The 17,884-nt window shown below is 39.6% G+C and overlaps 2 protein-coding genes across 3 annotated transcripts in view; one reads left to right on the plus strand and one right to left on the minus strand.

Moving 5' to 3' along the window:
• The window catches only part of MFSD14A (major facilitator superfamily domain containing 14A), a 42,180-nt gene extending 26,113 nt beyond the window's left edge, over positions 1-16,067 (plus strand). The window contains exons 6-12 of the mRNA XM_055339779.1: positions 2,566-2,784; positions 3,066-3,179; positions 3,875-3,946; positions 10,857-10,969; positions 12,453-12,550; positions 13,330-13,493; positions 14,564-16,067. Coding sequence (XP_055195754.1) covers positions 2,566-2,784; positions 3,066-3,179; positions 3,875-3,946; positions 10,857-10,969; positions 12,453-12,550; positions 13,330-13,493; positions 14,564-14,770 — 987 coding nt within the window. The 3' untranslated portion in view covers positions 14,771-16,067. The remainder of the gene's footprint in view (positions 1-2,565; positions 2,785-3,065; positions 3,180-3,874; positions 3,947-10,856; positions 10,970-12,452; positions 12,551-13,329; positions 13,494-14,563) is intronic.
• A 66-nt stretch (positions 16,068-16,133) lies between these two features.
• The window catches only part of SASS6 (SAS-6 centriolar assembly protein), a 40,281-nt gene continuing 38,530 nt past the window's right edge, over positions 16,134-17,884 (minus strand). For both annotated transcript variants that reach the window (XM_055339778.1, XM_055339777.1), the window contains exon 17: positions 16,134-17,863. In XM_055339778.1, coding sequence (XP_055195753.1) covers positions 17,757-17,863 — 107 coding nt within the window. In that variant the 3' untranslated portion in view covers positions 16,134-17,756. The remainder of the gene's footprint in view (positions 17,864-17,884) is intronic.

The raw sequence follows: 17,884 nt of genomic DNA on the forward strand, positions 1-17,884 counted from the left end.
TAGCCAGAAGTAGGACAGTGATGCATGTCTCAAATATGGGACAAGAATCTTTTGATAAATAAGAGCTGAATATTGTGTCAGGCTGAATCTTAGTTTAAGAGACCGTCTTCTTTGGGCAGCCCCGGTGGCACAGCGGTTTAGCACCGCCTGCAGCCTGGGGTGTGATCCTGGAGACCCGGGATTGAGTCCCACGTCGGGCTCCCTGCCTGGAGCCTGCTTCTCCCTCTGCCTGTGTCTCTGCCTCTCTCTCTCTCTCTCAATAAATAAATAAATAAATCTTAAAAAAAAAAAATAAGAGACTGTCTTCTTTGAGTCAAAGGACACAGAGAATCCTGGAATTAGGAACTTTGAGAGGAAATACCTATTGTGAGAAACTTATGAAAAGAACTAATGATTTCAATTGTAAACTTAGAACAGTAAAAAGTACAAAGTTGATGGCCAGGAATTTAACAGCTTTATTGAGATATAATTTACATACTGTAAAAATCCATTTTATATGTATAGCTCAATGAATTTTAGTAAATATATACAGTTATACAACCATGACCACAATCCAGGTTGTTTTTGTTAAAGTATTTTGTCATAGAAATTAACAACTTTCAATCTGGAGACTTTATGTATTAAAGACATATTCTAGCCAATGAAAAGTAATTCTTCTCAACATAATACAGATGCAACTACCAGGGGAGAAAGTGCTCTCTGTGATCCTCTTCTGTCTAACCAGAAAAAAAGGCCACTGGATGGGGAGAATGGAGAAGGGGAAGGACACAGAACACCTGCTTCTAATTGGACCTTTCTTTGCTCACTACCTTGAACACATGATCTCTGTGACTCAGATACCGCAGTGACCAACCCTTGCAGCAAGAACCATTGCTCCTTTGCCTACTCAGGTTCCAGAGCCCTGCTCATACCCAGGTTTTTCTGAGACCACAGCCCTCTGCATTTAATTTGCTAAAGCTGCCGGGGGTGCCTGGGTGGCTCAGTTGGTTAAACATGCAACTCTTGGTTTCGGTGCAGGTCATGATCTCAGAGTCATGGGATTGAGCCCTGTTGGACTCCACACACAGTGTGGAATCTGTTTGAGATTCTCTCCTCCCAACCCCCTCTTCCCACTTGCACATGCTCTTTCTCTCTCTCTTTAAAATAAATAAATAAAAATAAATAAAAATCTTTAGTTTTCTAGAACTGCCGTAATAAAATACCACCACAATCCAATTTTAGAGCATTTCCATCAGCCCAAAGCCATCTGCCATCCATCCCCACTTCACCTCTCATCTCAGGCAACCAACCACCAATGTACTCTATATCTTTGTAATTTTGCCATTAAAAAAAAAAAAAGATATTTATTTATAGAGCATGTGAGTGGGGGCAGAGGGGTGGGAGAGGCAAAGAGAGAGAGAATCTCAAGCCGACTCCACAGTGAACTGGAGCCCCATGTGGGGCTCAATCGCACAACTCTGAAGTCATGACCTGACCTGAAACCAAGAGTCAGAGATATTTAACCAACTAACCACCCAGGCGCCTCTGTAGTTTTGCTTTTAAGAGAAATTTCACATAAATTAAATAATACATGTAGTCTTTTGTATCTAATTTAACATCTTTTATTTATACTGATACACATTTATCAGTAGTTCCTTTTGATGTCATATTCCTTTGTATAGAATGTACTCTTTCTGTTCATCCATTCACCATCTGATGAACAAAAAGAGTACATTTGGGTCAATAACTAGATGTTTAAAGTACTACAGTGTTACATACTTGTGAAATAATTGACCTTTGAAAATTGAATTGCTTCTTTTGAGCAGTTATTAATAAACAGCTAAAAATAAGCACTGCTTTGACGTTAACTCCTCCATCCAAAAGTCAAAAATGACATAGAAACAATAAAAAGCACAGAGTGGGGAGCAGAACCTCATGCACTACATTAATTTCTATTATCCTCCACAGAGCGTGGTCTCTGTCAGGTGTTACTTGCTGTCACTTCTGATTTTCAGGCCATTTTGTCTAATATACCAGACATGTCTAGGATTAAGTTATTCTTCACCTGTGCCCTCTTCACCAGAGATGTGCACTTCTTAGAGTTTTGGAGAGACCTGGTTAGCAATGTATTCAAAAGCCGAGGATCTGTGATCCCATCCTTCTTCACTGTGCCACCTAAAGAGATCACCTAGTTCAGTTTTGTACTAGCACTTAACTCTCTTACTGATGAGAAAATAATCTCCAAGTCTTTAAGCTTGACCATCCATAATATGCATCAAGGTAAACATTTACTTCATTTTAATTTTAATATTGGGGAAAAATCACAGTGACAGTAAATTTCTCTAGAGCATTGTTCTTTAGGCTTCTTTCAGGCCATTACATTTTTTTTTTTTTGTTTTTTGTTTTTTTTAAATTTAAGAATCTAATTTTCTCTTCCTGCAAAAGAAGAGAATATAAGAAAAATGGCGCAGGTGGGATCCTGGAAAAGGGGCGTGCAGCAGTATTGGCATAAATCTGAGTTCTGTGGTGCTGAAGTAGTCAGGGTGTCCTGACTAAGGTCTTCCTGTCGTCTTGGACTCGTTGCAGGTTTCAGCAACATTTGCTGCAAGTTTGGTAACCAGCCCTGCGATCGGAGCTTACCTCGGACGAGTGTACGGGGACAGCTTAGTGGTGGTCCTGGCCACGGCCATCGCGTTGCTGGACATTTGTTTTATCCTTGTTGCTGTGCCAGAGTCATTGCCTGAGAAGATGCGGCCAGCATCATGGGGAGCACCCATTTCCTGGGAACAGGCTGACCCCTTTGCGGTAAAAATTTTATGCTTTTTCCTTCTCTTCGGCAAAAAAGTGAATGTATGGTTCAGTGCAATATTAATATTTTGCCGTGGATGTTTCTTTGGAGAGAACAGCTTGACAGATTTTTAAAAATATCTTGAAATACTTCTCTGAGTAGTTTGGGGAGGTTGAAAGACATTTAAAAAGACAACTAAGTGTCTGTATGTACACTGCCAGAAGATAACACTGCATATTTTTAAGAGCAGTTCAGTGTTTGGATATAAAACCGTATATCAGTCTTTTTCTTATTCTAGTCCTTAAAGAAAGTGGGCCAAGATTCCATAGTGCTGCTAATCTGCATTACGGTGTTTCTCTCCTACCTACCGGAGGCAGGCCAATATTCCAGCTTCTTTTTATACCTCAGACAGGTAAAATTTTATTTTACCAAGATGGACTTTTCTTCTATTGTTTAGTGCCTTAATAACAAAAATATTTAATCTTGAGAGAGCCATAATAACAGGGAGTTTTTAAATGCTATTTTGTAAAGAGTGGCTCACTAGAGTTAACTTCCTGTGTAGAGGGGTTGATGTTCCTCACGTGTATCTGTTAAGACTTTGGCTTATGCAGAAAGATGCAGTTACCCTATCAAGGTATGTGGCTTGAGTTTATGTATTGCTTCTGACATGATAGGATGTTGTAATCCATCCACCTACTCCAGGCCCTTTGTGATTAGAGCATGTTCCTTTTTTCTCCTTGACATTAATCTTACCAAGCAGGAGCAAGCCTTTATCATTACCTGTAAAAAGCATGAATCGGCAATATTATTTACACAATGATTCTGAGTGCTTGATATCTGTCTCCAATTTATTAAATCTAGGTCTAAATTAAGGGACTTAGATTTGCCTAATCTAAATTAGATAGCTATTATTTTTAGATGTTAACAGGTGTTATAATTGTGGTTCTCAGTGAAAGCCAGATTCTTCCTCTGAAGAATTTTTGGTTATAAAGTAGTTGTATTTTGTTTTTCTGGCCCATTTAGTGTTAACATACAAGTAGTTGCATTGGTATGGTATTTATTGTACTTTTGTATTTATTAGTGTTGCTTTTTCTGGAAACCTTCTAGATAATGAAGTTTTCACCAGAAAGTGTTGCAGCATTTATAGCAGTCCTTGGCATTCTTTCCATTATTGCACAGGTAAGTCTCTTTTTAGTTAGAGTGATGAGATAGGTCACTGCTCCTGGTTGACTATTCAGGTGGGGCCTCAAATGATACCTAAGTGACATTTTCTTGGTGGAGTCACCAGTGTCAGGAAGCTTAGGTGTGTAGGTCTAGAAACTCAGTAGTTTTGTTAAGTGTTATTAGTCTGATTAGATTTGGGGGACCAACACCTATCAACCACTGTGTAATGTGTAAACCAGAAGGATGGTTTATTGATTTACACTAGACTATAAACCTGCATAAAGTCAAATATTTTATATTAGTCCTTAAATAGTTACTGAGTACTGCCATGTGTCAGGCCCTAGGGGTGTAGCAGTGAACTTGACTAAATCCCTATTGTTGTAAAGTTTGCATTCTTGTGGGATAAGACAGAAAATTCATAAATATGTCCGTGTGAACGTTATCGGGTGTAATAAAATATAAAAAAACATGGTGCTGGGAATAAGGAGTGACTGGGGGCTGGGTGTTCTTTTACCTGGAAGGATTGGGAAGGCCTAGCTGATACATGGTGACATTTGAGCAGAAACAGAATGATAAACAAGCCCTAGGAATAACTGGAAGAAGAGGATTCTAAGCAGAAGGAACAGAAATAAAACTCTAAGGAAAGACTGTAGCAGGCATGTGTAAGAAACAGCCAGGAGCCAGCATGGCTCTGGCACAGTGGACGAGGGAGAGACCTTCGAGAAATGAAGTCTGAGAGGGGGACTGCTAGATCATCCGGGGCCTTCCAGGTTATCCTGAGACTTGACAGGAAGATAGGAAGCCATGAGAGGGTTTTGAGCAGAGGAATGACATGAAATATTTATCCTGGAAACCCAGTTGGTAGCCAGTGGTTGTTTGATGAGTAAGATATTAATCAGTCCAGGAATTTGGATTTTCATAGGAGATATTTCATTGTGGCCTCAAATCTCGGTTCCGTGATCAAGTACTATGTTCCAGTGATCAGAATTTTCTGTCTTTCTCCTTTCTGTGAATAAAGCCGCACCCATTTCTTCCTGTTTGGCTTTGTTGTTTCTAGACTCTGTAGATGATCTAATCTAACACTCTTTCCCACCTTAGATCCAGTCTTCTAGATTACAACTTTCTTCGTTTAATTCTGTCCTTCAGAAAATGAAAGGCAGGGTCTATTTAATAGGACTCCTAAGATGTTTTGCCATCTCTTAGGTGTAGGAATTTCTCCTGCAGATCTCATCATTTATGAATTTTTGGTAGGTTTAGTGACAAATTTCAAATTTAAATTCTATAATATACCCATAGCCCCCTCCCCCGCATATATGGCATTGAGTATTAGTACTATTTCTAACTTCCATTTTTATCTTGAAGTTCCTTCATCAGGAATAATGTTGCATTAAGTATGCATTCCTGTCAGAAAAGTGCACTTTAGCTTTGGAGGAAAATATATTGTTGCCTATATGTAAAAATGGCTTTTTATTTTTATTTATTTAGTTTTTAAATAAGATTTTATTTATTCATGGGAGACACAGAGTGACAGGCAGAGACATAGGCAGAGGGAGAAGCAGGCTTCCTGCAGGGAGCCCAATGTGGGACTCCATCCCAGGACCCCGGGATCACGACCTGAGCCAAAGGCAGATGCTCAACCACTGAGCCACCCAGGTGTACCTAAAAATAGCTTTTTGATAAACACCTTTGGACACATAACATCAAGGAAGATGTGTAAATAGAGTAGAGCTTGAAGAATTAATGTTAAACCAACTTCAAAGCCTCGGATAAATCCAGCCTGGTCATGATGTCTTGTACGTTGCTGAGATTATATTTGCTAATATTTTAAGATTTAGATGAAGAACACAAGCTAACATTACTATAAATGGCACTTAAGAGATGAATAGCTGTTAAGTGTTAGTAAGTTCCATTTCGTATTTCACTGATCGTGGAACCCGCCAGTGCCTTATAAATTAGGGCAGTAACGCTGCTTGAGTGATGCGAAGGCGCTTTAGAGGAAATTTTCCCTCTGCTCAGCAGAGGGCACCTGGCACAGAGGATGCAAGGTGGAAAACAGTGTAAGAGCTGAGAAGCCTGAAGGGAAGCCCTGAATACGGGAGGGGGTGTGGCTGGGTTTGTATTTTGAGCCCTCGTGGCACCTGGAGTCTGGGAGGAAATGAGCCGCCAGCCAGCCGGCATCGACGGTACAGCAGACAGTATATGCACAGCCCACGAGGACTATGGTCCTTCAATTCAGTGATCATGTAGCTTTTGAGGTCTCATAGATATTTAATTTTTGAGATGAATTTTCACATTTAAAAAAGTGAGAAAATTAGTTGGACTTAAAAAACAGGTGAATGGGGCAGCCTGGGTGGCTCAGCGGTTTAGTGCCGCCTTTGGCGCAGGGCATGATCTTGGAGTCCCGGGATCGAGTCCTGCATCGGGCTTCCTGCATGAAGCCTGCTTCTCCCTCTGCCTGTGTCTCTACCTCTCTGTGTGTCTCTCATGAATAAATAAATAAAATCTTAAAAAAAAAAAAAAAAAAAAACAGGTGAATGGAAGTATGTAATGCATATAGAAATACTGATAATTACATTGCTGTCATTCTATGAACTAAAATATTAAGTATGATACATAACCGCAGTGTTAGAAGGATCGTCTTGTATTCTCATTTATGTCAAGTGTGCAGTTGAGAATAACTTATTTCCTGTTGACCTCCACACAAGTGGAGGACTTGTGTCTTTACCCCTCCTCTCTAGCAGCACAGGGCTCCTTCGGGTCCTCATTTTTACCTGTTTGTCTTACTGCTTGCCCTCGTGCCTTTGTTCCTGCTGTCCTTGCTGTCCCCTCCCTCTGCCCTATCCTTTCTCCGAGTTCCTGTATTAACTGGGGCATGTCTCTATCCCGGTAGAGAACATACTGTATTATTATTGCTTTTACCTCTATATATTTTTTATTATTTTTGCCTCAGTAGATTGTGAGTCCTGGTAGAGCTCTGAATAGACCGTGAGGTCAGGATTTTATCACATTCGTGTTGGTCACTGCAGCACCCTGCATGGTGCCTGCACCCCAGTGAGTGCTAAATTAGAGGTCATTGGTTTTTCCCCATGTTTTTAAAACTTGAAAAATGGTGCCTGGTTGGCTCAGTCAGTAGAGTGTGCGACTCTAGATCTCGAGGTTAGGTGTTTGAACCCCATGTTGGGTGTAGAGATTACTTAAAAAAACAAAATCTTAAAACACACATACTTAATTTTTTAAAAAAGATTTTATTTCTTTATTCATGAGAGACACAGAGACAGGCAGAGACACAGACAGAGGGAGAAGCAGGCTTCCTGCAGGGAGCCCAATGTGGGACTCGATCACGGGACCCCAGGATCATGCCCTGGGCCGAAGGCAGATGCTCAACTGCTGAGCCACCCAGGCGTCCCTACATACTTATTTTTAAAAAATTTGTAGTAAGCATTTAAAAATTAGGAGGTTATATGAAAATGTGTGTGTGTGTAGCTTCTCCTCCAAAATTTAAACCATCTGGGAACATGGACAGACCCACTCTCCATGGTTGCTGTGCCCTATGGGGCTTTTAGTCCTCCTTGCTTCATTGGTGCCACTAGGCAGGAGTTCCTAATACTTGCACTAAATAAATGTTTACATGAATGCAGGGATATTGTTGGACACACTTTTTCCTCAGTGCTGTCATCTAGTTCTCTACATGCGGGTTACTCCCAAATTTCTGCCTCCAGGCCAGTCCCTGAGCTCCTGTTTGACACACCTGCCGGGCATCTCACACTCAAAAAACTAAAATCTGGATTCCTTCATGCTGTTCATCTCATTGATGGGCATCACCATCCTCCTTGTTGTCGGGGCCATGATAAACCTTGGTGTCATTTTTGTTGATTCTTGCCATTTTTTTCTCCCTACCACATATTCAGTCCATCAGATTATCACCTGTCTCCAAAATCCTTTCTGAATTCAAGCATTTCTCCCCATCTCCATTACTAGTAGCCAGTCTAAACCATGGCCATTGCCTCCATCTGGTCTCTCCACTTCAATATTTGTCTCCCTACAGTTTTATTCACCACTTGGCAAAGTAATTTTTTTTAATGAAAATTTTTAAAAAGTTTTTATTTGAGAGACAGCCTGCATGAGCAGGGGGAGGGGCAGAGGGAAAGAGAATCTGAAGCAGGCTCCACGCTGAGCATGGAACTCGTCCCAGAGCTCGATCCCACAACCCTAGGATCATGACCTGAGCCAAAATCAGGAGTTGGATGTGTAACCAGCTGAGCCACCCAGGTGCCCCTGTAAAGTGAAATTTTAATACTCATTTAAAATTTACTTTCCAGTGCAACCAGAATAAAACCTAGACTTGACGTGACCTCATTTTTGTCCCATGCTGTTGAGTATGCTGCAGTCTTGGGCCTTTCGCACTTGGTGTCAACCCTTGCTTGGAGCACACTCTGTTTCCTGAGATAGTCACACAGCGCCACCACCCCCCTTCCCTTGTCCTCATTCATCTGTCACCTCAGAAGGAGAGGAGCCTCACCTTCCCATCCTGGTTCAAGCAACACCTCTATCACGCTACATCATTTCATTTTGTTTTTAATAGCAACTACAACCTGCAATTATTTTGCTAAACCAGTAAACTTATATCCATCTTTCCCCCAAGATGAAGTATTCTGTTTGCTGACCAGTACTTTGACCGATCCTCTGACCCTTGCGTCAGTACCCTTAGACCTAGAATAGCAGTGGGATATAGTAGGAGCTTGGCAAATATTTGGCTAACTGACCAAAACTGCTATCAGTTACCTTTTAACTAGCTGTGTACATTTTGGTTAGGTAACTCATTTAACCTTTGGGACAAAATGAGTTACACTAAATTAAGAAATACCAAATAAGGGCAGCCCCGGTGGCTTAGTGGTTTAGCACCGACTTCAGCCCAGGGCATGATCCTGGAGACCCAGGATCGGGTCCTACATCAGGCTCCCTGCATGGAGCCTGCTTCTCCCTCTGCCTGTGTCTCTGTCTCTAATAAATAAATAAAAAATCTTAAAAAAAAAATAAGTTTTGTCTAGCTCACTATATACTAATTTGTCCCATTATTATTGAGAATATTGTGACATATTTAAAATCACATACTTCCCATACTTATTAGGAACATACAATAGCTGCTTAGGGATACAAACGTACAGATCTTTAAGGAAGGTTCCTGCCCTCAGAGAAAATCAGTGTTGCCAGTTAGGGTGTCCTGTATAAGGAAGAGTTTCTTTGCTGACTACTTACCCTGGATGAGTTCCCTTTTGTGGTTGTGATTGTTGAGGAGAATGTAATCCAGCAAGGTTCCATGCCTTATGGAATGCAGTCTTAAACTAATGATTTAAGAGGAAATCTGAGAGAAGGAAACTGTGAGTCTTAATCATTCAAGAATCCTTATAAGAACTTTCATTTGCTTTCCGCTGACTTGTGATTATAGCTGATTAAACTCAAATGATGGTCTCAATTTAAAGAATCTTATTATTTTTTAAGCTGTTATTTATCTATTCATGAAAGACACAGAGGCAGAGACACAGGCAAAGGGAGAAGCAGACTCCCTGTGGGGAGCCTGATGCAGCACTGGATCCCCAGACCCGGGATCATGATCTGAGCCAAAGACAGCTGCTCAACCACTGAGTGAGCCACCCAGGCATCCCAAAAGTTTTAAACTTATATTTGATAATTGTATATTTACGTCAGCCAGTCATCAACTAATGATTTCCTGAATTATTTTCACTTTTTCCTCTATGGATTTACTAGCCATCGTAATACATTTCATATTTTCATTAGAATGGCAAGAAATATCGTCTGACACCCTCAAGTTAATGCCAAATTTCTATTAGCTTTGAAAGAAAAGGAAAACCCAATTCCTATATTGTTTATTTATTTATTTATTTTTAAAGATTTTATTTATTTATGAGAGATAGAGAGGCAGAGACACAGGCAGAGGGAGAAGCAGGCTCCACGCAGGGAGCCCGATGCGGGACTCGATCTCAGGACTCCAGCATCATGCCCCGAGCTGAAGGCAGACACTCAACCGCTGAGCCACCCAGGTGTCCTGTTTTTTAATTTAAATTCAATTAATTAACATGTTATTGGGTTCAGAGGTAGAGGTCAGTGATTCATCAGTCTTACACCCAGTGCTCATTACGTCACGTGCCCTCCTTAATGTCCACCACCCAGTTATCCTGTCCCCCCCTCACCCTCACAATATTGTTTATTAAACACTTAATGTGTGCCGAGCACACACTTTATGTAAATCTCATCTCATCTGTCCCAGATGACAAAGTTTTGAAGTAGGTACTATTATTGCCATTTTGTAAGAGACAACTGTTCCAGAGTGAAGTAACTTGCCCAGGGTCACACAGCGAAGAGCTAAGATTATGATCCAGGCTCTTTCCAGACTGTTCTTATGCTGTACTTTCCCAAATCACACTTGTTATATACCTGTTTACTGTTTGTAAAAGCATCATGCTTTCAGCAGTAATTTAGATGAAGGATGTAGAGTACGTCCATCAGGAATTTTGTTTTGTCAGGGAGAAGAATATGGACCCTAAAAACCTTAGAGCTATCACATAACGGATCTCTAAGTCCTTAGTTCAGACCTTTTGATGCTATTGCTTACAATCTCTGATTTGTCAGTCGAAATGTACTGAATAGAAAGTTCTTTTCTGTTTTCAGTTTTCTTTTTCCCTGAATCTGGATCTGTGTCAGCAAAGGGACCTTTCATTCGCTCTATATGACCTGGAGTAATGGTCTCAAGATACATTTGGGGCAATTGTTGAAAAGCCAGAATGTAGAAAAGTGGTAGTAGTCCTTTTTCTATTACAGATTGAAGGAAGTCACCAGATATTTTTTATTTTTATTTTTTAAAAGTTCTTTTCTGGTAAACCATTCTATTCTGGTTTTTCTTTTCCAGACCATAGTCTTGAGTTTACTTATGCGGTCAATTGGAAATAAGAACACCATTTTATTGGGTCTAGGATTTCAAATACTACAGCTGGCATGGTATGGCTTTGGTTCAGAACCTTGGTAGGTATATTTTAATTTTAAAAATTTTGATGTTTGCCTTTTTCTTTTTTTCTGCTTTATTGAAGTATAATTGACAGACTTTTTCTTTAAAGATTTAACATGAGGGGGATCCCTGGGTGGCGCAGCGGTTTAGCGCCTGCCTTTGGCCCAGGGCGTGATCCTGGAGACCCAGAATCGAATCCCACATCGGGCTCCCGGTGCATGGAGTCTGCCTATGTCTCTGCCTCTCTCTCTCTCTCTGTGTGTGACTATCATAAATAAATAAAAATTAAAAAAAAATAATAAAGATTTAACATGAGCACGCATGTGAGTGGGGGAGGGGCAGAGGGCAAATCCCCAGCAGACGCCCCCAGAGTGCAGAGCCCCACGTGGGGCTCCATCCCAGGACCCCGAGATCATGACCGAGCCGAAGTCAAGAGCTGCCCACCCAGCTGACTGAGCCGCACAGGCTTCCCTAATTGACAGACTTTTATTACATGCTACTCATGAGGCTTGTTATTATGAGGCTTTAATCTGTCCCCGACTATGCTTTTTATATTCTCTCAAAATGTATATAATACAGATTCCTTGTGTATTTGTATATTCTAGAATGGCTTGAGGATAGGAAGGTGTGACATTTTATACCTAATGTGACAGATGAGATTTTTAAATGAGATTAGTTTCTAGATCTCTACTAAGCATTTAATCTGTATCAGTCTGTCATTAGGATAAAACAGGCGCGCTCGAAGCTGCAAGGCCCTGTAAGCTACCGTTACTTACCTTGTTTTTCTGGTTAAAAAAAAGTTAGAGCATCATCAGTGATCACCACTGATGAGAGACCAGAAGTTCATCGAGGAAGGCCAATTGTTTTGGTCCCAGCTTCATGCTGGAGAAAAGGCTCTTTGCTTTTCTTGCCAGTCCGATTTCCTGCAGGGTGATGGGCTAGTAGTGACGTGGACGTTAGGCTGGCGTTGCACACACCTTTAGACTCAGCTGGGCCTAAACTCCAGTTCCCACTAATGTTTCACTCACCTGAACATTCTCTGTTTGGATTTGGATAGGAGTAAGCATCAGGAGTGGGTTTTGATGTTTTGTTTTCCTGGCTAGTTTTTACAAAGAGGTGCTCACAATTTAAATTATCTAAAACATTTCAAGTATCAAACCCAGAACATCCAAGATTTGGCTTAGGTCACCGTGTTCACACTGAATCACAAGTCTGGGGGAACACGGCGTGCAGGTTCTCGCAGGCTTGGGAAACCTGCAACGAGGGTTCTGGGTGTACTGCACGTCCCGCGTGTTATTCTGGGCGCACTTCCCATCCCCCACCACTCAGACCTTGGAGTGACTGCCCGGAGTTCCACAGGAAGGGAAGGACGAAGCCAAGTGCAGTTCTCCTTTGCCCGGACCACAGCCATCCTGCAGGAACAGCTGCCTGGGTTCAGGTATGCATTTTGACGGACTGGCACAGTGGAGAACGTACTTTTGTTTTGCTGTTTGGTTACAGGATGATGTGGGCTGCTGGCGCGGTAGCAGCCATGTCCAGCATTACCTTCCCGGCCGTCAGTGCCCTTGTCTCACGAACTGCTGATGCTGATCAACAAGGTGAGTTGGTTAGAACCCATGATACTTAAAAGCCCAGAATATTCTGATTATATGTTCTGTCTCCCTCCTAAGTACAGGATTGTAAGTCTACCTTCAGAATAAAGATTTTAAAATTGCTTTCACTGTTAAGAGGAAAAGCTGATGCCGGGGTACTGTCCTCAGGTGGCTGTATAGAACCATGTCCCTCACTCTGAAAACGGGGCTCGTGTTTTTGCTAGAAAATCTACTGATGCAGGTTGGCCACCTTATATTCACTGTGTTTACTATGATGTGCTTGACACCTTGGACTTAACTCCCCCTTTTATTTGGATCTTTGGTTTCAGTTATCTAAAGACATCTAAAGAAAACATTTTTATCTTAGGCTTTTGTGTTAGGAATATTTAATTCTCAAAGCGCTAACAGATAATTCTTTGAAGAGGATGTGTTTTATCTAATCATAAAGAAGGAAAGGGGTGTTACAACAGAGCAGCAGCGATCACTTGGTTGATAAATGAGGAAGGAAAGGCCTGTGGCCAAAGCAAATTGCATTTTAAATTTGAGAAAAGCATAACTCAAACTCTGTACTTGATTTAATGGGGTCTTCACGTCCAGATAGGTCGGGTTTACCTCATCTCACATTTGTATCCGTTTACTTGGTAAAGCTGATAGCTTCTAAATACTTTTTAATGCCATCTTGGCAAACTGCTAGTGTCTGCTTAGAGGTTTGGTTTTGCAGTGACTTCAGTTTGTACTGGGATAAAAATTAGCGGTGCATTACAGAATTTGTGTAAACAATTTAGGTGTTGTCCAAGGAATGATAACAGGAATTCGAGGATTGTGCAATGGTCTGGGACCAGCTCTTTATGGATTCATTTTCTACATATTCCATGTGGAACTTAAAGAACTGCCCATGACAGGAACAGACTTGGGAACCAACACAAGCCCACAGCACCACTTTGAACAGGTAATTCTTCACTCATGTGACAAAAAAATATAGTTCATTTGGCTGGACCGAAAGATAAAGGGTTTTGGGTCACTAACTTTATGGGAGATTTTAGATCTGCAACACTTAAAAACCAAAGCCGAAGGGACCGTGCTCCCCTCTATGCCCCTTTTTGCAATCAGCTGTACCTGCTTTTTCCCTCCGAGAATGTAAGAATTACTTAGATATTTTAGTTTGCAACGGTACGCCCCGCGGCACTGGCAACAGCCAGCTGCTCATCGCCTGCCGCCTGCCTGTGCTGCTGTCTATCGCCGGATGCTTCCGTACCACACAGGTGCCCTGTGGGAAGCCTGCCTGCTGTAGGAAAAGTCAGTTAGGTGCCAATGACCATTTTTGTTCACTTGTTTGCTGTACAACTGAATATTAACGGCAGACATCCTCATTTTAGCCAATACAAACAGTGCCTCAGTTCCTTGCTTGTTTAGCAGAGTGCCACCCTGATCCTCTAGCCAGCTAAGACTACTTTTAAATAGAATGTTTGTGGGCTGTACACAGGTTAGACTGGCTGTGCAAGTTTTTGCTAAGAATGAATGTAACTTTGGGCTAAAACAAAGGCCTTTTTGATTCTTATGTTAACAGCATTAGCTGTGTGTTTCCCTCACTTATTAGTTACTAGAGAATATATTTAGCTTTTCAAACAAAGAAAACGGTCACAGATTCTGCTACTGTAGTTAACAGTGTGTGCTACTTAATTTTTGAGGTCTTCCTGTTGAGCTAATGAGGTGAAGGCTCAGAGGATGTGTTCAGATTTTGTGCTGCAACTGACAGTCTGTTTTTGCATTGGCTGTTTTTAAAAAAAATCTTTTGGCTCTGTTCCTTGGATCAGTTGTTATCCTCAGAATTTTATAGTGAGAGTCTAACAGTGTCCCTTTTCTCCTGAAAAGCAAATGCATTTTCTAACTTTGGCTCTGATGAAGAAAGAGAGGATCTTGGCTTAGAATTCATAGTAATTTGGGATTACTACAGGATAAGCAGTTTCTTAAGAGCAGAGATGTCTGCGTGAAAATCCTAATTATCTTTTTCTTCCTCAGAATTCGATCATCCCTGGCCCCCCCTTCCTCTTTGGAGCCTGTTCCGTACTGCTGGCTCTGCTTGTTGCCTTGTTTATTCCAGAACATACCAATTTAAGCTTACGGTCCAGCAGTTGGAGAAAGCACTGTGGCAGTCACAGCCATCCTCATAGTACACAAGCGCCAGGAGAGGCCAAAGAACCTTTACTCCAGGACACAAACGTGTGATGACCGAAATCAGGAAGACTTTTCTATCACACCCAGGTCTTAGTTTTCACCTATAGTTCTGGATGTACATTCCATTTCCATCTACAATGTACTTTAAGATTGTCTTAAGAAATGTATCTGCATGAACTCCGTGGGAACTAAAGAAAGAACCAGAACCGGACAGTTTTCCAAAGATGTTACAATTTCTTTTGAAAAGAAACCTTTTGTTTATTAGCACCAATTTCTTGCCACTAAGCTTTTTGTTTTATTATACATCCTTTAATTAAAAACTATATACGTACCTTCTTAGATACTAGCAACGTCTCTGCTACCATTTCCTTCAGGTGTTGAGCTTTAACTTTATTTATGCTGACTCACAGCGAGACAGAGTACGTAGTACGGTTATGCACCTGTTCGTTTTAACATTGTAAAATCTTGGGTCAAATAATTCAAAGCCTTAATGCAGATGTACTAAAGTAAAGAAATGGTAAATGAATTGTTTGCATTAAAAAAAAAACACTCAAGAAAATTGTACTAAATCTGAATCATGTTTCAAGCTTGTTTGTAGTAGTTTTATTTTAAATATTCACCACTGTTTTTGAAATGAGAAAATATCAGCCATTTAGAATTTAAATTGGGGTAGAGTCTGTAAATCTAAATGCTGGCTCGAATCTGTTCCCCAGCTACTTATACCACTGTTCTTTTAATGTTTGCATAATCATAAGAACCTCAACACTTGAATACATAATCTAAAAATTATATAGTAAAGCTGGTAGCCTTGAAAATGTCAATGTGATATCTATATGTAGATAAATATATATAGTGGCCTTTCAGGACTGTCACAGTAACACTTTATTTACAGAGCTAATGTTTGTCCTAAATTTTCAGGACCCTAGAAGAGAGCTTTATACAATTACTGATGTGAATTTCTCTAAAGTGTATATTTTTGTGTCCAGTTATATTATTTAAAAAAGTGTTACTTTGTAAAAATTGTACATAAAGTATTGTATAGTTTACACTGTTTTCATCTTGTGTGTGGTTATTGCTCAATGCTTTTTAAACTTGGAACATTCACTATGGTTAAATAAGGTCTTAAATGTAAATATTCTGTTAATAAAATTAAATATTTTAATGATTTTTTTTTAAAAGAAAGTCTTGATCTGTGATTCCCTCTGTAAGGTCTGTTTTGGCTTTATTTGTTACCTTAATCGTTTTTACAGTAACAAATCAAAGCTTTACACCTTTCTCCTTTCAATCCCCTTTTTTTCTCTCTCACTACAAAATACTCCTGTAGGAAGACAAAATGAAATTAAACGGAATTATTTAAATTCTAAGCACAGTCAATAGTTGCAGATCAATCCGGTTTGTTTTTATATACACGTCATACTCCATAAATACTTTATTTAACAAAGCTCAGTTTACAGAAATACATTAAGTGCAACCTTGTGATTATTAACACATGTACAACTGTACACTGCAGAACTGCAAAACAATTTCAAATAAAAAAGAACTCCCTGTATGTCATAAATCCCATCCAAACCCTGTCACAATGTTTTATATATATTACATAATATTTACAGGAAAAATTCTAAAATCATCAAGAGGCTACTTTCCAGATTATTAGTAAGTACTTTCAAGTTACTGTAACCAAGTATTCTTACTAATACTCATATATTAAAGTCACTGCCCAGTAAGAGTTACTAAATTTTTTAGGATAAACCCCCCTAGTTAAGACTGCAACTATCAGCAGAGTTTCAACGTATCATAAGACTCTATACTGTGGCCTCAGAAAAATATTAGCAAATAACTAGATTCTTTGTCTTCTCATGAACCCAGTGACATTGGTATTAATATACTGAATGTCTCCTCTGTGTAGTAAAGTTCTTAAAAAGAGCTTTTTAAATATCACATGAGCGTTAGCAATCTTTGCAAAAACTGATCTATAGGTTTCTTAAGAGAATGCCACTTGTATTGGGTGGTCATAAACAACAAAACAAAATAGGGATCCCTTGATTGGTTGAAATTTTTTTAACCTAATTTTTTACAAATACTTCTTACTTGAAACTGGTTACAGGAGAGAGAAAAAAGTAACTTTAACAGTTACTTATTTTGCCTACTTTATTAAGCAAACATTAAAATGAACCTGCTCCAATATTATAAATACAATATTCATGATGTTCTTATTTAGTACTAATTTTTAAAACATTCCACTAATACAGATTTAACTGCATAACAAACTAATAAAACTCCAAAGAAAGAAAAACCAGGTGAGTGTGGACTTTCCAGTAAGCATTAAAATCGTATAAACTTTGCAACTCAAATGATTTAAAAGCACTTTATACCTAATCTGGTCATAAAAATACATTGTCCAAATTATTTTTATAATTTATCAAAATTACTTAGTAGACTTGTTCAATAGCTAATTTAAAGATGTTAACAAGGAAAATATTTACTTGCTATGAAGGATTAATTTCATTCACTGAAGGTAATTTTAGGACTTTTCCCTTTACTGTAAATATCAATAATACAGATATCTTTGGAGGTAATCATTTTCCCTCATAATTTTCAGATGTCAAATTTAAAACTTTTATTTTACCAATGAAAATAAAGGAATTATTAACATTCTTTGGCTTCATATTATGTCTGAGCAGGTTTTCATTTACCTATATACTCAATATGACTAGAATGTCCCTTATTAGGATCAACTCTTTCCTTGGAACTTGAGAATTTCTAAGGACTCATTTAATAAAACTCCTACTATTATTTTAAAATACCATGTTCCAAACTAAAGTGTCATTTACTCAGAATCTTCACTCCAAGCCCACCAAGTATAAAACTGGCTCCTCTAGCTTGCCATAAGACAACAGCAGTACTTTAAAAAGGATCCAAACAATCTAATACAGTAATCTCAAACTTTGAAACTTGCTGGCTTAGGATCTGTTCATGTTATTTTTAAACCATGGGGATTTCTAAAAGTTCAATAAAAAGTAAAAAGATAACACTAGCATTAACTGTTTGTTAACTGCCCAGGGAAGTATGCTGAAGATGGAGAAGGGAGCACTGCGGGTTTTGAAGAGGTCTGTAAGGCTCCTAAAGTGCCATCTTTTTGATGGTCTGCAAATAAGGACAGAAAAA

This window comes from Nyctereutes procyonoides, unplaced genomic scaffold (assembly GCF_905146905.1).
Source record: "Nyctereutes procyonoides isolate TBG_1078 unplaced genomic scaffold, NYPRO_anot_genome, whole genome shotgun sequence".
NCBI lineage: Eukaryota > Metazoa > Chordata > Mammalia > Carnivora > Canidae > Nyctereutes > Nyctereutes procyonoides.